The sequence below is a fragment of the Leopardus geoffroyi genome, chromosome D4 (assembly GCF_018350155.1).
Source record: "Leopardus geoffroyi isolate Oge1 chromosome D4, O.geoffroyi_Oge1_pat1.0, whole genome shotgun sequence".
In the NCBI taxonomy this organism is placed as follows: Eukaryota; Metazoa; Chordata; class Mammalia; order Carnivora; family Felidae; genus Leopardus; species Leopardus geoffroyi.
The window spans coordinates 19432546-19456839 of NC_059342.1; the positions used below are offsets into that span (position 1 = coordinate 19432546).

Genomic DNA, 24294 nt, shown 5'->3' on the forward strand with positions numbered 1-24294 from the left:
CCCCCCACACACAGAGGAATATTATGCAGCCATAATAAAAGATGAGACAGTGCCATTGAGACAACATGGACGGACCTAGAGAGTATAATGCTAAGTGATGTAAGTCAGAGACAGACAAATAGTATATGATTTAACTTGTATGGAATCTAAAAAACAAAACAAATGAATAAACAAAAGGGAGAAACAGACCCATAAATACCAAAAACTGATGGCTGCCAGACAGCAGGCAGATGGGGGAGGTGGGGAAAATGACAAAAGGGGGGTGGGTGATTCAGGCTTCTAGCTGTGGAATGAGGTCCAGGGATCACAGGCGCAGCAAAGGGAACACAGTCAATGGTAGGGAAATACAGTCACCAATGCTGTATGGGGACAGATGGCAGCCACACTTGTGAGCACAGCACAACATACAGACTTGTCCAATCACTATGTTGTACACCTGAAACTAATGTAACGTTATGTGTCAACTATACTTCAATTAAAAGAGGGCCAGAGAGTAAATATTTTAGGTTTTGTGGACGAGTCTGTCACAGCTACTCAATTCTGCTGTTAAAAGCATAAAAACTGTGTGTAAATGAACAGGGTGTGGCTGTTTCAATAAAACTTTCTTTATAAAAACAGGTGGCAGGCCACAGTTTGCCACTCTTCATCTAGACTCCAGTATGTATGGGGAGATGTGTGTGTACCCTGTCATAAAAGCTCTTTCGGGTGGTGGCTGTGACTCTTTGACTTGTTTCAGAGTGGCTTGGTGTGGATGCATTTTGTTACCGGTCAACAAGTATTTCTCGGAATGGCTGGGTGTCCTATCTAGTCATTGACGATTTCACACTCTAGCTGGGTAGGCAAGATCTGTTTATAAGGAGTGCTTATAAGTAAGGAAATAATGCAAAGCCATTGGTGTACTGATGTGGGTGTTATGGATTCTAAGCACTACAGGAAGAGTTCAAGGGGTCGGTGCCATCCCGAAGGATGATAGGATTGCATCAGGCCATGCAGCACCTTCCCCCCTCCCCCAAATAAATATTTGCTAACACTCGCCATGTGTCAGGTATCATGCTAAAATGTCGTACATATGTTATCTCTGTCAGAGCCTGTAAGACGACTGCATGAGTTTGGTCCTACCGTTCAGAGAAATTAAGTGACTTCATCATGGTTCTAGCAATACGAGGTGTCAAAACTTGGATGCCAACCTGGGTAGAGTGATTTCAGAGCATGGGTTCTTGTCACAAAACTGTGTTCTCTTTCCATAGAGAGGCAAGAGCCAGCTGTTGCCGAAAGAAAGAGCCAACTGTAATGATTGATACATGACTGGTCAAAACTGTGGGGCTGTTCCCTCTTCTGATACACTTATTTCAAAACATGTAAGTTGCTTTCTTTGGCTATAACTTTCAGCATTGTCAGGGAATTGAAACATTTCAGGTGGTTACGGGGCAAGGCCAACAATAATTTGTACTTCATCAATCACACATGCACAAGGCAGCAACAGTAAGCTGCTGCGTCAGCTCTTGCATTGCTTGGGGGGCAAGACGGATCCCCAGCTACTGGGCTGGCTGAAGAGCACTGACTTACCATCATATTCTGGGAAGTAGTCAACTAGGTGGGAATACATAATTTTCTCCTCTAGAAGATCTTTCTTGTTTAAGAATAGAATAACCGAGGAGTTCTGGAACCAGGGATATGTGATAATTGTTCTAAAGAGTGCTTTGCTTTCCTCCATTCGGTTCTGAAAAAAAAAAAAACCATCAGAAAAACAAGGCATGAATTATGTGATTACTCAATCTGTGAAGTGTTTGTTTTGGAACTCCAACGCATCTTCTGTACGCATTCAACTCTTGTAGCCTAGGGCTGGACTGTAGTTGCTGTTATCAGGATTTACATGCAAAAGGTTCATGCCTTGCGTTGGCTCCTTTATTAAGTAAACTCTCTGGTTGACCAGCAGGTGACCAGCTCTTCCTCCCAGAGACACACTCACCTCTAAGTCATTCCCCCCCTCCTCCCCCCCAGGTCACAGACAAAGGCAGATTCGGGAGGTCCTCCTTTCTCTAGGGATATAAAAGCCTTGGTGTATGAGAACACTTCTTCCTGGACACACAGGTGATTCTTTCCAGCCCTCTGATTTAGTGCTACGTGTGATGACCGAGTTTCTGGCAATGAAAACACCTGCCTGGGGTCGAGCCTCCCTCCACTGCTCACGGGGGGTGAAAATGCCCTCTAAGTCACCCAGCGACCTATCGGTGCCTGGTGGTTTAAACCAAAGCATCCTATTCCCATGGCAGCCAGCTTGGTTCAGTCCCACATCACTTGGAACTACTTGTCTCTGCTTTACGGTCATGAATTTACCTAAGCAGTTCAATGGGTCCCATCAACCCCAGGACTTTTTCTGGGAGCTCTGGAAGAGAGCGCCTTGATTTCATGGATGATAACTCAGGTAGCCTCAGGAATTTCGAGCAACCGTCTTGAAACAGAAAAAGAAACCAGGTCCTGCTCACCTGGTTTTAACTCCTTGGTCAAACCATGCCTGAACTTGGTTCTGCCTCTGGATTTTCAGTAACATCAGCCAATTAGTATCCTTTGGTTTTTAAGCTAGTTCGAGCTGTGTTTTTTTGGTATATAAAATACTTCCAGTGAATATATCTGGATATACCACCCTCCCAAATTTCTAAAAGGAGATGAATGAACAAATATTTCAGGGCTGACCATGAAGACTAGGAGTTCAAGCTGTTAGTATTTTCTCCTCAGAGTCTGCCTTCCTGATGTAGAAGGTTCCCTAAGTTTCCGAGCGCAGGGTTACAAAGGCCAAGCACACTCTTCTGCATAACCCTTTGACTGTAGTTCCAGGAAATCTCCAGGAAACCCGGCTCACCAAGGAAAATTTTCTAGATCCTGAATGTGCCTTGCTCTTTCCTTCTGTCAAGTGCACCAATTCAAATCAAGTTGGAAAGACATGCTTTGCCAAAACAGATCTTTACCAACTCTTGTAAACCCCACGATCGCCAATTTCTTCAACCTTTAAACTTCATGCCTATTGAAATATTTAAATACTGATGCCCCACGGGTCTGATACAATGAAAGATGACTTCATGGCTCAAAGGGCAATGTTTATTTCACTACATACATTTCCCTTTTATATAAGTTACATACATGTTTTCTAAAAGTAGTATTTTTCTATCTATATGCCTTTTACTGATTATCATCACTGGTGGTAAAATTTAAAACCCTGGGAACAGTATTTACTGAGAAATGGTATCTCGGAGCCTGGGATTTTATAGGCTGAAAATTTCAGGACTGATGAATAGCAAAGGCCCTAATAAGAACTGAAAGAATTTTTTTAAAAACCTAAAGAAGATTAATTAAATAGTGACATCTGTGATGCAAGAGTTACCTTTTTTTTTTTTTTTCCCTTAGAGCTAGAGAAAATCTAGAAAGGTATACTGTGGTCCTTACAGAAGCCCTGTTTACAAGGTGGGTATGTGCACACTGGCATCAACCAGTGAGTCTCCATTAGAAATAGTTCTTATAGTTAGCATTCTCTAGGAGGGAGGGGATGGAATCCCCAGGGACAGGCTCTCTTTGGACCTTTCTGGTTGGAATCCTTCAAAGGCAAGGGGCTAGATGCTTTGAGAAGACAGGAAAAGGGAGGAGCGGTCCAGGGATCTAAGAGTTTCAAGACTGAACTGGCTGGAGCTCCCAGGCTCTGGGCGGAGACTGCTGGGAGGGGACCCTGCACCGGCCTGCAGGATGGCGGCCAGGATAGTGGACCCAGCCCAGCGCCATGTTCCAGAGATGCCTTGCCTAGGTGGTCGTTCCTGTGCCCGGTGCAGCTGCACTCAGGGCCACTCTGGAAGCAGGGCCACTGATCGGGCTGCTTCCCTGAAGCTTTGCCTGTGCGTGCAGCTGGGGGCTGCTCTTTGCTACTTGGCTGGAGCTTCGGATTCAGGGAAAAGCTGCAGACCCAACCAAGTGGGCAGCTGACCAGCAGCGTCAGTAACACTGTACCTTTGACTCGGGTCTACAAACTCCATCTCAGCACGGGCCCCGGGAATCTGTGTTAACTCAGCCTCTGTGTGCAGGCTCAGCTTTGCGAAGCATGGGGCTGCAGAAAGCGCCTTCACCTTGATGTATGTTACCAACAACCAGGGGACCCTGTTCAAACGTGGATTCTGGGGGCGCCTTTGTGGCTCGGTCCATTAAGCACTGGACGTCGGCTCAGGCCCTGATCTTACGGTTCATGAGATTGAGCCCCATGTTGGGCTCTGCGCTGACAACGCTGAGCCTGCTTGGGATTCTAGCTCTCTGCTCCTCCCCCACTGGCACTTTCTCTCTCTCAAAATAAATAAACTTAAAAACCAACAAACGTGGATTCTGATTCAGCACAGGGTGCGGCCTGAGGTTTTGCGTTTGCAGCAAGCTGCCAGGGGAGGCTGCTGGGATATGCACAGCACGCTGCTGGGGCTGCAAGGTGCAGAGGGCTTACAGAGGCAGGACAGCACCAGATTCCATTCTTGCAGCGAGAAGGGCAAGTCCTGTGATGAAAACCTAACCACGCCACCTTCATTCTTTTTATTCTTCCCAGTTAAGATCCGGACTTCAAGCAGTAAGTTGCTTTTCGTTCCATGGTGAAAATTCCTTATCTTCCCCCCTCCTCCGTGCCATGGGGGGGGGGGGGGGCGGGGGTGGATATCTACAAATCTACACATCAAAGCCCCTGGACTAAATCCTAAATGAACTAAACGAGATTTGCATACATCCATGCTTCACAAGGCAGTGGAACCTGCAGAAGATGAGGCCTCATCCACTTTGTTCTGTGAACTGCAACCTGGGAGGGGACAGTGTGGGCCAAGAGGCTCGGTGGCACTAACTTTTTCGTGATTTGCCCGGGCCTGGGGTTGCAAGGAGGAAAACAAACCAGCAATGTGGGAGGCCTGGGCAAGGCCGACAGGGAGAAACAGTGCGGTTTTGTTCACCTCTTAAGATGTGTTTGAAGGCAGTCTTAGGGGATGTACACGTCACACTCCCCTACTCTTGGGGTCTTAACCAGCTGAGTCAAAAGGGACACTAGTAAAGGTTTTACTGTTCCAAACATGGGGCTCCTTGCTAACGGGGTGGGCCTGGCCTAGGCCTAAGACCGAAAAAGACTCTGGACTTCTGGTCACCCCCACCCACTACTCCAAAGCTGAAAGCAAGTGTCCTTCCCAGTGAAGTGTAACCTGATGCAGGTGACAAAGCTGGAATGCAGGGAGCAAAGAGCAATGGGCCCGCCAGGTCCTGCCTGGTCTCTGCAGCCCCACGGGGATGGGAAGAGACACCTGGGGACAGGCAATGAGTGCGCTCAGTGGCCAGTTGGTCTCTGTGCAGTCGCCCTGACCAAAGTAAGTGTGGCCCAGACCACACGTGATATAGCGTCAAAGCGTTTCTCCAAAATTCAGATATCGGAACCCTAACCCCTGATGTGACGGTTTTAGGAGGTGGAGCCTTTTGGAGCTGATTAGGTCACGAGAACTCAACTCTTGAGAATGCAATCAATGCCCTCGGAAAAGTAAAATCCTCACCCCTAATGTGATGATGTTAGGATGTGGGGCCAACAGGAGGCGAGTGGGATCAGTGCCCCTATAAGAGAGATGCTGGGGAGCTCCCTCACCCCTCTTGCCCTGTGAGGACACAGGGAGAAGACAGTCCTCTGTTAACCAGGGAGCAGGCCCTCACCAGACACCACAACTGCTCTCGCTTTGATCTTGGACCTCCCGGCCTCCGGGACTGATATAAACGGTGGTTGTTTATAAGCCATCCACCTGTGGTGTTTTGTTACAGAAGCCCAAAAGAGCTAAGACAATGCCGACTGGGTGAGTTACTATTTCCCCCCTCCCTGCCCCCTCCAGGCTGGCACCCATCCAGGGGCGGAGTCTTTTTTTTTTTTTTTAACGTTTTTTATTTTTGAGACAGAGAGACAGAGCATGAACGAGGGTGGGGGCAGAGAGAGAGGGAGACACAGAATCCGAAGCAGGCTCCAGGCTCTGAGCCATTAGCCCAGAGTCCGACATGGGGCTCGAACTCACAGACCGTGAGATCGTGACCTGAGTTGAAGTCGGATGCTTAACTGACTGAGCCACCCAGGCGCCCCTGGAGTCTTAAACTGAAAAGCACTCACCCCTACCTGGGGCCTGGGAGGACAGGCTACCGGATCCCCGCTTTGTAATCACAGGCAGAAAAGTGTGACCGCTGAGTGTCTTCTCTGCAAGATCATCCGAAAAAACCCTGTTCAAACCACCAGCCAGGGGTCTTACAAGCCCAATCTTCAGTACTTCCAAGTGATCCTCGAGAACCCCAATCTCCAGAAAATGCTGCTGTTTTATGCAACCCCCCTGTTAACACAGGACTAACGCTGCCTCCAGGGAAAGGCCCTGAGGTCCTCATTCCGGCATTCACCACTTAGCACAGCCTGACCCTGCCGCTCATCTTCTGTCTGAACTGCTACGTGAGTCCTCTTCTCCACAAAACCGGGCTCCACGTCACAGCGGTCACACAAGGGTGGCTGACCTGTGGCCGGTAATGCAGTCCTCACTCGTAATCCTTCAAGGCCCAGATCAACAGGACTTCCCCCAAGAAATCCTTCCTGAGCTCCCCTGCCCCCTTGGATTGGCCTGCCACCCTCACCCCTGCACACACAATTCCTGGACACACACAGCATTTGCTAGAAGCTGGGAATGAAGGGGTGTTGGAGGGTGTACAAAGAGAGGAGGGATGGTGCGCGCGTGCTTACAGGTCCAAGGGATGGGCCCGGAAGAGTGGTAAACGCAAGAGGTTAGGGTCACACGAGAAGGAAAGGTCTGGAGGAGCAAGACTTAAAAGTAAAGGCAGTTTTGAGTGGAATCTAGATGAAGGAGAGATTACTAGGAGGAAAGGGGAACAAAAGCAAAGCCCAGGAGAATTTGAACCCACCACCCTTGGAGAAGAGATTTGTGGGATTTCTGTAGGGAATACTTCACCAGAGCTTCCGATCTCTGTAACTTGGGCATGAAGAAGATTCTCCTCCTTGAGAATGTGAAAAATGTGTCCTCCTTGTTTGTATCTTAGGGTGGGGGCTGGGACGTTCCAAACACGCCAAGTTCTGTGAAGGACACGTGTGCCTGAGCCTCTGTCGCTCCTAAAACAACCTGCTGGGTCTGCAGTCCTGCTTGTTTTCTGTGTTGGCAGGTAGTAAAGTCCAACGGGAAACCCCAGCAGACAACTTAAGTGCAGCTTACCGAGATGCAGTTATTTGCCTGGAGGTAGGAGTCACTGATTTCCTTCTGGCTCAAGGACAAACCTCCCTTCCACTGAGGAAAAGGCCGGATCCAGGGGATGCGGCCCAAGAACCCAACTGGAAGCTGGCTTTCTTCGGGCTATGACCTGGCCCAAATCTCCGCATGAACAACTACCAGTGGGCCTGAAGGGACAAGATTTCACATCTGTAGCCTTTGCGGTCCTGCTGCCCATGGAGAGCGGACGTTCTCTCAGTGGGCTATTGCTCTCCTCGCTTCCCATCTGCCCAGCTGGCATCTCCCTTTGGCAAAAGTCAGCATCACACCAGAGGTCTGAACGCCCATTTCTAGAATGTCTGCAACTCCTGATTACCTGGCCAACACATCCATCTTCTTCCCACAAGATTCACTTATGTTTAAGACCCTTAACTCTTGCCCATGATACAAGCCATCCGCCCGCCTGCCTCTCCCTGCTGGTAGTTTTCCCTCTTACCAATGGGTTGATAAACCACATTGATTTATATTCCCCATACAATCTAGAACACAGATTTTAAATGCAAAACTAAATCACTGAAGACGTAAACCTGCAGACTGTCAAACTGCCACTGAGGGATGCTAGTCACCCATCAGTTCTCTCACCTGGCCCCCGAGGTTCCGTGTACCCTGCAGAAATGGGGAGGAACTCTCCAGGGCCCAGAGGAGCCCTTTGGTATCAGAGATACAGACGATCTGAGTGATCCACAAACACACTAATAAACGCCAGAAACTGGTCAGGTGACTATGATTCTGTGTTCATAACTTGTGTGCCCACTTCTGTGGTCCTTGAGCTTTCTGTGAAAAAGGCCAAAGCCAGACACTCGGCTTACAGGAGTGAGGCACAGATCTACAGAGCATGAAGATGTCTGCAATGTAACTGATTGTTCAGCTAAGGTGGGGGCGGGGGCCACACATTTATTGTGCTTCACAATATTTTTAAACCCGGATGTGCAGAGTTACAGGTTCAGACATCTGCTGGCCACACACCTACACTCCACTGTCACGCCCAGGAGCTCACGGGGCTTCTTTCCGTCTACTGGCACATGTTGGAACATGTGGAGCCCAGGGACCCTACCCTGGGGATCTTCTGACTGGCACCGTTTCTGCTTCTGAAATTGATCTGGAAAGGAGATCGTCAAAATGTAGGACTTTGTGCTTCAGGAATTCATACAATACTACGTTTTAAATATGGTTCTTCACTTTGAATTGCTCTGACGAGCGTCACTGTTTCTTCTCAGATGTAACTCATTTGAGAGTAAATTAGCCTTATTAAAGGTCACTATTTTAAACAAAACTAGTTTTAACATGATCCATGATAATGTAAAATGTGAATTAAAACAATCATTTGGAGCTTATCAAATATTGCACCCCTCCCCTTTTTTTAAACAATGAATACTCTGAAAGATTAACGTCTTTAACAAGGAATTAGGAAGTGTTCTGTCAGGTATTTCATTGATACGTGTCAACTGGGTGTATACATGCAACAACTCAAAAGACAGGGACTCCAAAGCCTTATGAAAAAACATCTGCAAGCTGGTCCTCTGCATATTTCTTTCCTCCCTCGGTGACTGAGGAAAAAGCTTGGTAGTTTGACTTTGTACCTGCAGCAGGATCATGTTGTTAGGTGTCCTATCTGATGTCGGTGCTACGAGAATTCAAAACACATTCTGTGCCAAGCTCCTGTTGTGGGGTGGGGGGTGAGGAGGGAAGGGCCAGAGCTGTGGGCTGGACACCTCAGTTTGAAACATGGCTCTGCCTCCAATACTGGTATGACCTTGGACAACTGACTGGACCTCAGTTTCCTTGTTATCTCCCAACGTTTGAGAGGACAGAAGGAGACAATGCGTGCCAAGTGCTTAGCTGTGACCCCGGCACACAATAGCTTGCAACGACGGCCACTATCAGAGACGGCAAAATTGCTACATAGGAACCTCTTGGGAAGGCGATTCGCTTACCTCAAATCCTTGGTCAAACTGTAAATCCACTGAAATCCTTCTATTCCCTGGAATTGCACGAAGTTATTCTAACCATGCTTTCAAATCCAGAAAAATGTGGTTTATAAGAAACTGAAAAATCATTCAGGTTTCTGCCAACTGCTCACTTAGAGAATGTTTCTTCCTAACATTGTCCATACGTTAAAGGGGGAGTATCTTCAAAATGTTGAAAAATGTTCAATACCCTCAACCCCACCGCAAACCAAGAAAATGGATACAACATATAAACAGAACAGTTGGAATGACAAATAATTAAAGTCAGCGCCTGGCCTTCCTACTTCTGCTATCTAAATCAGATGACAGGAATAGAAATAATAAGGATACTAAGCACAGCCGGACAGATGTAACTTCCTCCATAATTTTCTTAGTCTTTGCAAATCTTTGCAAGTGATTATTTGAGATCCACTTCTGGCATACTCTCCAGGCTGGAAGACAGATCCTGAAGGTTTTAATATTGTAATTTGTGCCTGTGAGTCAAAGTAGTCTACCGCACAGGATGTTTAGAGAAGCAAAGAAAGAGAGTGCATTTGCTTGGCACCTCCTGGGCTGAGGTTTCCAGGTGATTAGATGGAGCTTGTGAATGAAGTGAAGTGATGGAAACCAGAGTGGGTGAAAGAGAGGGCAGAAAGAGACTCTGGAGGGAACGGTCAAGAGGCAGTCACACTCTCAGACTAAAGAGAACCGTAGGCAAAAGCAAACATGACAAATGTTTAACCCCTCTGATGTGGAAGCCCATGGTCCTAGACACTGAGAAAAGATAAGAAAGTTCATCTAGTGACCAAGTAGCAAAGACTATTCCTTGCAAAGAATATTTTACAGCACGTTGATCTTTCTACTTATAATTACACTATGCTCCATTACCCTACTAATGTTATGCTTACGTGCCAGTGAGCCAATGTCTATTCTTGATTTATACACATAAATCCCTTCTCTTGTAATACCCCTCACTGACTGACGATTTCAATATTTAATGCCTTGAGTATTCACGTCATTGACTTTTCAATTCATTGACCTTCCTCCTATCTTTCTTGTACTCCATCCACACGCAATAGCCTGTGTCACTGTCTTGGTGTGGTTCCACGAGCAAGTCAGGAGAGATCACCAACTCCTTGCTCTCTGACATGATATCTCATGGCCAAAAGCAGCTGTCCTCCCATGCTTCTTAAAAACTGCTCTATTATACCACAAACTTACATCACATAGGCTGTCACTTTCATTGTGACTCCTTGCCCCCTAAGTATCAAGGCACCAGATAATCTCCCTTAGCTGGTTCGTTGGGCATTTCTTCTGGCTTAAATCTCATGAAGATACGTAACTCCCACATTTCAAACTTGCTTAAGCTGATGACTGTCATTTCTTTGTTTTCACTAGAGCTAACTGGAAAAGACTTACAAATTTTTGCATAATTAAGATACAGATTTACTTGCAGAGTATAGACAGAACAATAACTTATTCAGCATTCCAACTTATCGTTAACTCCTTGGGTTATGTCCCCATTCACATAAAATATTTCAGCAACAACCAACTTGGTGGCCATGCACTGGGGCAGCCATCGAAAGAGCCCAGGCAACAACCAGACAGACCTACAGAATGTGGCTGACACTTGAGTGGCTGGACTCTAACCCTGCACCCTCGTGGATCCATCAGCATGTGTCAAGAATTCAGAGGCACAACCCGACTGAATGCGCCTATGTTCACACTTCATCAAGGTCATTGTGTGTGTAGAAACAGCTCATTTACTGAAGGTCCACTTGGTACTTCTTTGCTAGATTTAGCCGGAAGCAGATACAAACTGAAAATGGAAACCAAGAAGAAAATACAGATGATTTCCAGAGACACTAATGATTCTTCTTTTCTTTGTGCATCACTGGTAAGACACAGTGAGTTTTTCATGTTGGCTCCAGAGCACAGGTTAAGACCAAAAGACTCCATTTGTAACCCACTTGTGTGGAACTGTAAAGCACGGCAGAGGAAATGCTGGTAAGGGAATTCTGAATTATGGGTGTGTGCAAACTTTTCCAAGACTGAATACCAATTCCATGGTGCCCCATTCCCTAAGGACCCAAGTTTCTGAAATTCTGATCTGACCTGAATGTTAACAGCAGCAACAGAAATAACTCTAGAGAGAAAATTTTAGTTGGCTTTCTCCAGGCTATCCTTGTACTTATTTTCCACACTTAAAAAAATTTTTTTTAAATGTTTATTCATTTTCGAGAGACAGAGTGTGAGTGGGGGAGGCGAAGAGAGAGAGGGAGACACAGAATCTGAAGCAGGTTCCAGGCTCTGCGGTGTCAGAGCCTGAAGCAGGGCTTGAACCCATGAACTGTAAGATCATGACCTGAGCCAAAGTTGGACGCTTAACCGACCAAGCCCCCCAGGTGCCCCCGTTTTCAATACTTAAAAAAAAGTATTTAAAATAAGGCCCAGTGATTTATTTTCCATTATAAAATTAATATGGTCATGGCAGAAAATTAAAAAACTAAAAGAACAGGAAAAAGGAAGAAATTCCATGGTTGAAATGCCCACTGAAAGCTTTTTTTTTCCTTCTAATTTTAACTTTTTCCAGTCTTTGAACTATGCAGCTTTAGGGGTTATTTTGTATCAGTGCTGTCTAAACGAACTTTTTGAGATAACGGAAGGTCATTTTTGGACCTGCACTATGCGATTTAGAAGCCACCACTGACATGTCGCCACTGAGCACTTGAAGGGTGGCTGATGCGATGGAGGACATAATTTTTAAATCTTATTTAAAAATTAGTCACGTGAGACCTGTGGCTACTATATTACACAGTGCAATTTTAAAAGACTATGATTAGGGACACCTGGGGACTCAGTCCCTCTCCTCTCTCTCTCTCCCTCTCTCCTTCAGTTAAGCGTCCTACTCTTGCTCTTAGCTCAGGTCCTGATCTCAGGGTCATGAGTTCAAGCCCCATGTTGGGCTCCAGGCTGAGTGTGGAGCCTACTTAACAAACAAACAAGGGGCGCCTGGGTGGCTCAGGTCATGATCTCACGGTCCGTGAGTTCGAGCCCGGCGTCGGGCTCTGTGCTGACAGCTCGGAGCCTGGAGCCTGTTTCGGATTCTGTGTCTTCCTCTCTCTCTCTGACCCTCCCCTGTTCATGCTCTGTCTCTCTCTGTCTCAAATATAAATAAACATTAAAAAGAAAAAAACAAATAACTGTGATTATTTTGTATATAAAATATATCCTATATTTTGCTTTCAACATTATATCCTACACATTTTTCTGTGTTTTAAAATTCGTATTTAAATAGCTTCATAAAGTTACAGTGAGCTTTACCAAATCCCTACTGTAAAACACTCTGCTTGCACTAATATAAATAACATTATAATTTACAACTTTGTATACAGATTTTCATAGTGATAATTTTCTTTATTAACAGCATATCAAAGTACATTATAAAATTTGAGGTTCTTGGTGACAGATGATCAAATAGATTTCTACAGAGGGTGAATGAACTTAGGCACCCTGTCGTAGGGTATGAATTCATTTTACTATTCCCTCTCAAGAAGAGAGTTCTATCCTTTCAAAATCTTTTTTGTGTCAAATTCCACATGGCATGAAAGGACACATCAAATGACAGGGTGAAAAAAATGACAACTCAATGTCTTGCTTTGAATTTCTTTGAATATCAGTGAGGTAGAACATTTTCCAGTAGATTTACTCACTGGAAGTATTTTCCCTTTTGGTGAATTGTCTGCTCACGTCTTTGCTAATGAAAACTGCTCGTTTTTTGCTCTGAATGTTTAGTTATGGGTTTGTATAAACCCTTTACATAATGAAGTTATTAACCATTTGAATTTTTCCCAATTTTTGTCACTTTGAATGTTGAGGGTCTGAAAGAGGTTTTCTGGAGCATGTTTGAAATCCGATTAAAATGCTCTGATATTTCTAACTTAATAAAACAGTTCTACTTTATTACAAATTCCCACCGGGTCTCTTGTCCTTAAGGCCAACTCGGTTTTCTATGCTAGCCAGCTTGGCGAACTTAAGTCATAGCTCAACCCGAACTAGTCTTTTGCCAACTGTTCTAGAGGTGTCACAAAGAGCAAAGTGTGTCTGAATGTCAGCTTTTTTTGCGCTTGCCCACTTTCTGATTCTACAGTTGATGTGAATGGTAACTTGGCCAAACTGCTGGAGACGGTGGATAAAGAGAAACAGAAACAGGCTATGGGGATGCAGGGGTAAGAGACCAAAAAGGAAACCGGCTCAGATGATACAACTCAGCTTGGAAACCCTGAATAGCCTAAAAAGGTCTGAGGGAGATTTGACCCATCTACACAAATCAATTACATACACATCCGTACATCAGACTGAATCTGGGCAAAATTCCTGGTGTATCAGTCATGCCAGGAAAGTCTGTCTAGAGAAAACAGGGATAAAATAAAAGAATCTAAACCAATTTGGTAAAATATTTTCTTTAGTGCCTCAAAATGTTTTTATAGATGGGTCAGTTTGGCCCAGAAACATGTTGTTGCCTAATTCTTTGGCAAATACAACAGGGTGACATTGATGCTAAGAGAAGAATTTGGTTTGTCGTGTGACCTAAGAGATAAGCTCGAAGGACTTGTGCGGACTGCATTTTTGAGCCCTTCTCAATGGGGTACCGCTTGACCTGGCCTCTTTGTGATCACATACACTCCGAAGTTTGTGTCACAACTCTTGGTCCCCACCCTTCAGATTCTCCTTCTACCCTTCAGAGAATGCAGGACTATGGCTAGAATTTCCACTGAGAGTGATTAGACAGTGGGTAAAAATGGAGAATTAAGATAGGGAATCAGAGTAAGTTTGGAACTGAAGGACAACAGTAAACAGAAGAATTGGTCATATGACAAGAAAATTAAGGAGAGAGGATGTGTAAGCTGATGGCATAACAGTTTTCCACAAGGAATGTATAAAACACTCTGAGGGGCACCTGGGTAGCTCAGTCGGTTGAACATTCGACTCTTGACTTTGGCTCAGGTCATGATCTCATGGTTCATGGGTTTGAGCCCTGTGTCGGGCTATGCACTAACAGTGCGGGGCCTGCTTGGAATTCTCTCTCCTCCTCTCAAAAACAAACAAACAAACAAACAAACAAAGAAATATCAAATTATTTTTTTAAAAGCCATTCTGAAAATAAGCCCCTTGTGAAATGAGTTAGGTCCATTATATTCCTAAGGTCATTTTACATTTTCAAACCATAAATGATTTGTCATGCAATTAATAGTTTTTTTTTTTTAGTATGACTTTGAGGGATAATATATGATGACTGTTTTCAGACTCTGACATGGGTTTTTGGTTATGAGTGATATTGTTTATTTTACTTAACATTTAATACTTTTCATGAAAATAACATTTGTTTAGTACAAATATAAGTCAGCCATTTTCAAAGCACTTTAGCGTAGAGAAGGGTGGGCAAGCTTTTCAGTACAGGGCTGGATAGTAAATATTTTAGGCTTTGCGGGCCACAAGGTCGCAGATGCAACTGTTCAACTCTGCCAACATAGCAGGAAAGCGTTTATAGACAATACGTAAATGCAGGAGTGTGGCCAGGTTCCGACAAAACTTTGTCTTGGACGTGAAAATGTGAATTTCACAAAATTTTCAAGTGTCAAGAAACATCATTCTTGATTTTTTTTTTCGATCGCTTAAAAAATATAAAAGCCAATCTTTGCTTTTGTACACCACAAGTGTACAAGTGGTACAGTACAGACAGGGAGCTCAATTTGGCCTGTGGGCTGTTGTCTGCTGATCTTTAGTGTAGAACAGCATTTAATTCTTTTTTTAAATTTTTATTAAAAAAAACTTTTTTTAACGTTTATTTATTATTGAGAGACAGAGGGACACAGAGCATGAGCAGAGGAGGGGTAGAGAGAGGCAGAGACACAGAATCTGAAATGGGCTCCAGGCTCTGAGCCGTCAACACAGAGCCCGACGCGGGGCTCGAACTCATGGACCGCGAGATCATGACCTGAACCGAAGTCGGTCACCCAACCAACTGAGCCACCCAGGTGCCCCGAACAGCACTTAATTCTTAAACCAAATCTGAGCAGCAGATACTGTTGCGATTCCTATTTCCTAGGTGAGGAGGCTGATAAAAAGGAAGTTAACACAGCTAGTACGTACTTAAAAAACTATCACAGCTATGGGAATTATTAGTAACATTCCAAATATGTAAGTTTGAGTATATTTACTTACAATTTATGTTCAAGGAATTGATCATGTATGATGTAAAGCACACGTATGTGGAAATAAAAGCAAAACTAAGGTTTCTCCCTATAAATCTGTTAATATCTTTGAGACTAATTTCTCCCCCTCCCCCACCTAACTTGTTTCTCTAATTCTTAGATACTGCGTTTCTCAATTCATTTTCCTTATTTAAGGACAGAGCATCATCCTTTCAGAGCACAGAGAATGAAACACAGAGAATGAAACATAAGAAAAAGAACGTCTTTATTCGCTTGCTTAATTTCTCGTGTGAGGGCTACTTAATTTTTAGCAGATCTATTTACCCAGATGTTGCACACATGTAAAAATGCTTTTCCAGATGTTTAAATACCATACAGCTGGTATTTTAAACCAATAACATTCTTGTGAAACAGTCCTCATTTGTAGATGAAGATCTGGTTTTCATGCTACTTTAAGTTGCTTACAAAATAGTTCTACAAATATTCTTCATTAATAAGATACCAATAATAACCTGTGTGTAGATTCCTGTGTCCTTGCTCTTATTATGTATTCCTCCAGATGACTGACAACGTAGAGGGAGGGGAGAGAAAATGAACATGAAACACTCAAACAACTTGGCGGTGGTTTATGTATTACTGAAAGGTATGATTATGGGATTTGGGGGTAAAATTCTGTTGTTTGCATGAACTGTAGTCTTCAATGTTTATTTGATCCTTGTTCTATCACCAGTGGTTCTATTTACAGTGCATACTCGAACAAGGTCCTGGCACTTTTTAAAAGCAACGTTTACTTCTGCTTAAAAAAAATCAGTATTCACATCCTGAACGATTTACTGGTGGGTACAAGAAATTCACCCTAATACATGTGGGGTGGCTCAAAAGATCCGTCCTTGGAACACCATAAAGTGCTCAATTATGCTTTATAATAACAAGCTTTGAAAAACAATAGGTGTCCACCATACCCCGTTTTTTAAACCCCCAGCATTTTGTATCATGTGCAGTGCCAGTAATAGGGAAGGTGCATAGAGTATTACAAATTATCTTTTCAACAAAAAAAGCGTTCACTACACCAATGAAAACCTGAGGATGGGTTGTAAAGTGTCAGGATAGAAAGCTTCAATATTTTACTCTAAAGGAGACTTTTCTTCTCATTTGCTCTTTATCCTGATAAAAAACTTGCTGAATGATTTTAAAACATTTTTGATGAAATGTTTTTATGAAACACTTGCAATATGGCCTCATTGCTAAATTGGGCAGGCAGACAAAAAATAACAATAGAGTATCAATGTCCCACTTTGTACAGAAAAATACATTCCAGGTATCATGAAGTAAGTAAAATAACTCTTCTGAAGCTAATAACCAAGTAAGATCAGAGACATGTCCAACACAAACACCTTTAGATACTACTGAAACATTAAACTCACACAAAACCAGGTTATTCTACAGTGAAAGAAAGGAGGTGTTTGGGATGGGATGGAAGGCTAAATTAGTATCACGAAGAAAGCAGACAACTTTGAAAGACCCGAGGAAAGACCTGGAAAGAGCAGCACATGAGCAAACACCAGTCATTCACATGGGAAAATCCATGCCTGTGGTCACAGACACACAATCACTAGACTCTCTCACTGTGTTACCACGGAGACTCAGCCGGAGAGGCCTTATGCTTGGCACACAGCCTTGAAAGCATGCATCTGGTTTCAAATCTCCGAGGTGAAGTAACTCTTCAGGTATCCAGACAATATAAATGTGTTAGAAAATTTATAAACTCCCAGGTACGAGTGTGCTGGAAACAACAATATTTGAGTACAGGTAAAAGGAAACGGGATCAGGACTACTTCTGTTGTTGAACTGGACCGGATAAGGTGAAAAGGATACCACAGATCTCGAAAGTTCCAGAAGCAGAGTGAGGCAGTAAGAGTTCCACCATTAGGGAGGGATGTGAGCTGCAGGTTTATGGCCGATGTCCGCTGTGGCTGATCATCTTTTCCAACTGATTAGAAGCTGTGCTATCCCTTTAAGAAACTGTGCTATCACCCTTAAGAAGGTGCTAGCACCTTTCTTAAGTCTTGTAAGTTTATAACCTCTGAGAAGAGCATCTGGAATTGGCCAGTCCGTCCCCTCCACCCTACCACCATTTTCATCTTGAAAACTGAATACCAGATTAAAGAACTGCTGCTCCTGGTCTAACCCTGAACTACCCAGTGGAGGTTCAGAAACTAAGAGGGGAAGGAATTTAGGGTGACAGTGACCGTGTGCTCCTGATAACCGTGATAACAGAAAGGAGTGCATGCAGGTCTTCTAAATATATATTTCCACTGACTCTGGAAATGTAATTTCGTAACAATTAGGATCAGGGTGCAAGGTGGAAATCACATATAGTCTAAATTACCCTTAAAAGTGTCTTTTGAAGATATCCACTGGTGGCCAACATTTTGCCCCGCCATATGTCTGATCCAGACCGCTTTTTCCTTGGTGGTAGGAAAGGTCATGGTTCATTTGGTGAGTACTGGATGAAGCTGGGTTTGGGTTTGGGTTTGCAAGAGGGGCCTAGGTGAACAAAGAATTAGTATCCCTCAACACCAGGTTCACATTCGGCACTGTAAGCACTTACACTAGCTGAGACACGCAGGAACTGAGGCTGATTAACTTTCTCTGACTCAATGTTATTTCACTGCATGCTGTCACTAGAGAAAAGGCACCCCAGAGCCTTTTGCATCACTAATCTCTTCTTTCTTTTCTCTCTTCATACTTTTTCTCCTTTTTTTGGCTGGGCATCTAGGAGCGCATTTTCATAAATCCACTTCTCACGTGGCTTTACTATGTAATTCCATAGCACCTATCCGTACAGGTGACACAGACCATAAAAGATTGATACAGTCTCAAAGATATGGTTTGGACCAATAAATCTAATGTTGAGGAAAGTAAAAAAAAAAAAAAAATTCAAAATGCTTGGGGCTGCAAAGGAAGCTTTGCCATGGTTTAAACTTTTGAAGAGAGAAAAACAGGGGCAGGGAGGGGGGGAAATGTGAAGAAAATCACATAATCAAGGACAACCAGGTAATATAAGCACTTGTAAGAATTACCATCATGTTCTATGCTTAGTAGGTGTCAAAAGTTGTTATTTAAAAAAATTTCTTTTTAAGTTTATTTATTTTGAGGAGACATAGTGTGAGTAGGGGAGGGCAGAAAGAGAGGGAGAGAGAGAGAGAATCCCAAGCAGGCTCCACATGGCCAGCGCAGAGCCTGATGCAGGGCTTGAACTCACAAAACCATGAGATCATGACCTGAGCTGAAACTGAGAGTCGAATGCTTAACCAACTGAGTCACCCAGGTGCCCCTCAAAAGTTGTTATTTTATTTTTTAAATGTTTATTTTTGAAAGAGCGAGACAGAGCACGAGCAGGGGAGGGGAAAACAGAGGGAGACACAGAATCCGAAGGAGGCTCCAGGTTCCAAGCTGCCAGCACAGAGCCTGATGTGGGGCTCAAACCCACGAACCAGGAGATCATGACCTGAGCTGAAGTAGGATGCTTAACTGACTGAGCCACCAGGCACCCCAAAAGTTGTTATTTTAAATAAATGAGGGTAAAAACTAGAAATGACTCAGAACTTCTGAAAAATGCCGAGACCAACCTGGCTGTGAGAGAAATTTTCAGAAACTTCGAGGAAAAGACCCATCTTCTTCATTCTGGTCCCTGAGACCCCAAAAGAATGAAGCCACAATAACAAAATCTAATGAAGAAACTGGGAAACAACTCCACAGATGTGGAAGAATATCTGCCAAATATGTGATAAGTGCACTTCTCTGAAAGGGAGCTGGAAGCATTATTTCAACCAGGCTCAGCTGTGTGTGTGCAAATGTATGATCCGGAGATGTTCAGGTGATAACCTTTCACTCTGCACATGGAGGACTGGACCTGTGAACTGGTCCTGGGAGAGGAATAGGAAGAGTCCAGTGAAAGTCTAGTCACATAAGTCATGGTTGCATGGGAAGCAGTCATGATGAGCGGAACAGCTGGATTATGCCATCTCTATGCTCTCCAAAACCCAACTCTAACCCAGAGAACTGCCTGGAGAGGAGGCAGAGAGAGGAGGCAGTTTAGTGCCTCACTGCTGTAAAGTACCTAGGATACCAAACCTTTCAAGAAAATTCCTGTATGAAAAACAAACCTAAGCAAACAAACAGGAAAGGGGTAGGGTGGGGAGAGAGAAGGAAAACAAATCCAAGGAAAGAGATCAATGCAGAAAACTAAAAATACTTCAAAAACAAAAACAAATCCTCAGAAATATATCCCTGAAACAAAAACAGGATACTGACCTAAAAAAAAAAGGGAACATTTGGAGAAGAGAAAGAGCTCTTAGGAATTTCAAAAAAGAAAATTTATGAAAACCAAAAACCAAATAAACAAAAAGATAAGTTTGGAGGGCAGCTCTAGGAAATTTGTCGGGAAATAAAGAGAATGGAAGATTAGAGAAAAGTTCAGTAAAGTGAAAAAAATATCAGTCAAGATTTCCATTTCTCCATTTCTCTTCTAGAAAAGAAATTATAGTAAGAGAAAACAAATAAAATGAAAGGAGCAAATTTTCAAATGAATAATAAAACTTCCTGTAACTAAATCTTTAGGTTAAGCAGCTCCAAGGGCAGGGGTAGAGATCATCAAAATAGATTCTTCCTTAAATTTGAGACTATGCAGGATAAATAAAGATTCTAAAACTTTCTATTGAAAATAGATCACATGGATTTTTGAAGGAGCCACGGATTTTGAAAGGAAATAATGGCAGACATTCTGTTTTCAGAATGGTTTATAATCTAAGAATTCTATACCCAGCCAAAGTATCAATCAACTTCAAGGGCAGAATATGTGCATTTTAGACATGGATAGAATTTTAAAACTATGTCCCTTTGACCTTTACTCAGAAAGCTATAGGAGGTTATGCTCCAGTAACATAATGAAGAAAGCCAAGAAAGAAGACTATTGGATCCAGAAACAGGCAATTCAACATAGGAAAAAAGTTAAGGGAGCTCCCAGGATGCCAAATATGTAAGATGCAAGAGAACCACCAGTCCTGGTTAGAAAAGGAAGACAAAGGGATTCTAGGAGGAGAGCTTCAATTAAAAAAAAAAAAAAGAAAAGAAAAAAGGAATTGATATATTATCTGATATGCTGACCGTATCTTATAAAATTTCACAGATCTGTTGATGACTTAGAAAAGAATCAGCTAGTGATACACGTACACACAAGAAAAGAAAAGAAGAGAAAAGAAGAGAAGAGAAGAGAAGAGAAGAGAAGAGAAGAGAAGAGAAGAGAAGAGAAGAGAAAAGAAAATAGGAAAAGGAAAAGAAAAAGAGAAAAAGAAGGCAATTATGAATTCTGGGGCGGGGGGTGGGGGAGGGAGTTGACCAAAAAATGACTGAAATCTCAGTTTAGTACTTAGCTCATCAATGAACTACATTTATATTGTCTCATATTGTAAACACTGAATTATAAAAAAATTGTGATATAACCATGTTGAAAGTAAAGGAGAAGAAGTGGGTGGGAGTGTTAAAAACATATAATCTTTATTCACCATAAAAGAACAAGATATAGTAGTATAAATACAAGGTTTAGAGATATGAAGAAAATAATGGAGACCAAGAGATAAAAGTTGAGGACAGTATCTCTGGTAATAGGGCTGTGGAGAAGTGGCAGTTGAGAAAGTGCTATTTAAAAAATTATAGAGTAGCTCTCCCCAACACCTTATTCATGGGGGATATGTTCCAAGACCCACAGTGAATGTCTGAAACCACAGACAGTACTGAGCCTTGTACTGTCTAATAACTAATAATAAATAACAATAATTAACAATAACAATAACTAATAATAAAATAGAACAATTCTAACAATATACTATAAAAGAGTTATGTGAATGTGGTCTTTCTCTCTCTCAAAATATTCCACTGTACTCTATGCACTGTTCTTGTGATGATGTGAGCAATAAAATGCCTATGTGATGAGAGGAAGGAGGTGAATGACATAGGCACTGTGACATAGCGTCAGGCCACTACTGACCTTCTGACCATGTGTCAGAAGGAGGATCACCTGCTTCCGAACCGCAGTTGACTGCAGGGAACTGAAACCACAGAAGGTGAAACCGCAGATGGGGGTAAGGGGCAACTATTAGAAGTCTTTGGTTATTCAGCTTTCTAGACCATTATTTGGTTTAAAAAATACAAATTAACTTAAAAAATTTATTAGTTTCATGTGCAAAAAATAAAGATCTGGGAAGATACACAAAAAACTGCTGGCAGGAGTGAACCTAAATTTGGGGGATGGAGAAGGCAGAGTGAACACTAAAAGAATTTTTACTCCCTTCTGGAGTCTTCTAATATTTAACATTTTTAATAATAAATATGTATTACCTTGACTATTAAAATGATAAAATTTGACTAATATATTTTTAAAAATTGACAATATATTTCGTATTAAAAAAGTAATATGGTATAATATATAAAAGATAATTATAGTCATATATTATAATTATACTATATCAGATATAATTATATTTTATAACTTATTAAAATATAATTTTATAATATAATCCAAAGGCAAGACATCCAAGGAAAAGGGAAGTCCATTGCTGGGAATGACGCAGGGTGCTATGTCGGATGTCACACAGAAAGCCAGAACCTTTTAGCTCCTACTCTGTTCCTGAAGATTCTGTCAGGGAGAAGAACTTCATATTGAAGAAGGCAAGAGAAGATCACTAAGAAGAAACTAAGACTGGTATGGAGATGATTGTAAGAGACCACCCTAATGCATTGCTCTGAGATCAAGTCTCTTTAGCTGGAGACGTGACATGCTAAGGCAATACATCAATCTGGTTTTAGTTACCACCTTTTTGGTGAACATTACACAATGAGCAAGGCCAGAAGGGAATGGGTCCAAGGACCCTTAATTCTGATGGAGAACGGGGATGGGAACGGGACGGTGCGTGGCAGGAAGGTTGCTGCACACTGGATTTTCAGATAACCTTCGGTATTCTCAGGGCAACACGAAGGCTCCATGCACCCGTCCACAGCACCTCCCAGACAACTGCATGGGAGGTGAGAAGCAACGGGGGAGCAGCTTCCTTGGCTCTATGAATGGAGCTCCTAACTTGTGCAATGGAACTTATTTACTGAGCATGAGCTCTGCACCAGCCAGCCCACGTGTTACCTCGATCAATTCACAAAGCCTTGTGACATGAAGCATTCATTTTCCCCAGAGTGCAGATGAAGAGATCGGAGGCTCTATTTTGAACTTCCCGGCCTACCAAGGCCCTACTTTTTCTACTGAGCCATGTTGGATGATAGCCACTGGTCAGGACTTTTTTTTTTTTAAGTATCCTCATTCAAAGTAAGCAACACGTTTAAGGTATCTATTCACATCCCTCACGTTTCCACCACGCAAGACAATGTGGGATGGAGACGGGTGGTGAGGAAGGCTTCGTTCTCAGCCTCGTCCCCAAGGCCACTTCCGGGGAGGACTTTCTGCCTCTCTAGGCTCCAAATTCCTCACCCAAAGGAAATCGGACATTCTATTGACTCTGACTAACAGAGTCAATATTTTCAGGTATTGTTTTTTAAAGGCTTACTTAGCTATTCACCTGTTTAAAAATCTACATCCCGGGGCACTTCAAACAGCATCTTTTGTAGAAAGCTGTCATTTCAAGGTGTGGAAAAGCTGAGCCCTAGGCAGTGAAAGTACACTTAATGACTGAGCCTCACCTAAAATGCCCTGGAAAGATCAAAGGATTCATTCCAGTTCTGGGAAAAGGAAGTAGATGTTCCTAGCACATGCTCCTCCGACACTCCCAATTAACTTTTCAGGACAAGCATAAAATGCTTTGTAGAGCCTAATGCTTTAAGTAGGCATGGCCGTAAATGTGAGGCATAAATTGCCTCCCATTGAACAACCATGGAGGGTGACAGGAGTGGGTCAGTCTCAAACAACGGTCCAGCTCAGTAGTAAAATCCATTAACTCTAGGCCTGGGGCAGCTTTGAAAGCACTGGGTAATGGGAAAAGTTACTTGACGCTTCTTTGTTGAAATTCCCAACCCTCCCTAGTTCTAGAGAGGAAATGTCAACTGCTCTTGTCAAAAAGAATATGGCAATGGGGCACCTGGGTGGCTCAGTCACTGGGGCATCCGACTTTTCATTTTGGTTCAAGTCATGTTCTTATGGTTTGTGTGTTAAGGCCCTTTGTCAGGCTCTGTGCTCACAGCGTGGAGCCTGCTTGGGATTCTGTCTCTCCCTCTCTCTCTGCCCCTCCCCGTGCACACGCACACACACACTGTCTCTCAAAATACATACATAAACGTTAAAAAAATTTTTTTTAACTCTTAAAAGAAGAATACGGAAATCAGTGGCACAGCACACACATGACAAATTAGTAAGTTCCAAAGTAAACATAAGTGACAAGTGTTTAATAAGTGGATTTTGGCTCATTGGGGTGGAAGTCCTCCCAGGTACCCCTCCCCCCAACCCGAGCCAGTCCAAGGTGCTGTATCAGGACTGCTCCTGTTATTACAGTCAGATTCCACCAGTTGAAAAAAGTTGAGCCCAGGGATCGAGTGACTCTTGAGGATAGGCCGGGGGTAGGGTTAGGAGGAGATTTGAGAGAAGAGCATGTCTCCTGTTTGGTCCCTGGCTTCTGACTTTTCCAAAGGGTGACTGTCTCCAACACTCTAGCTTCTCTGTTCTGTATGTCACAGCCTCAGCATTTGGGAAGGACACGGGGTCTTCACTTCCACTCTGTCCCTGGGCTCTCAACACTCACGTGACTTTGACATTTTCTCTCCCACCCCCAGGCTAGGGTGCCT

The 24294-nt window shown here is 43.2% G+C and overlaps 1 protein-coding gene across 3 annotated transcripts in view; it reads right to left on the reverse strand.

The window, feature by feature from the left end:
• GNAQ (G protein subunit alpha q) overlaps positions 1-24294 on the reverse strand; it is a 317449-nt gene that overhangs the window by 17186 nt on the left and 275969 nt on the right. For all 3 annotated transcript variants that reach the window (XM_045469051.1, XM_045469052.1, XM_045469050.1), the window contains exon 6: positions 1567-1720. In XM_045469051.1, the coding sequence (XP_045325007.1) occupies positions 1567-1720 (154 nt within the window). The remainder of the gene's footprint in view (positions 1-1566; positions 1721-24294) is intronic.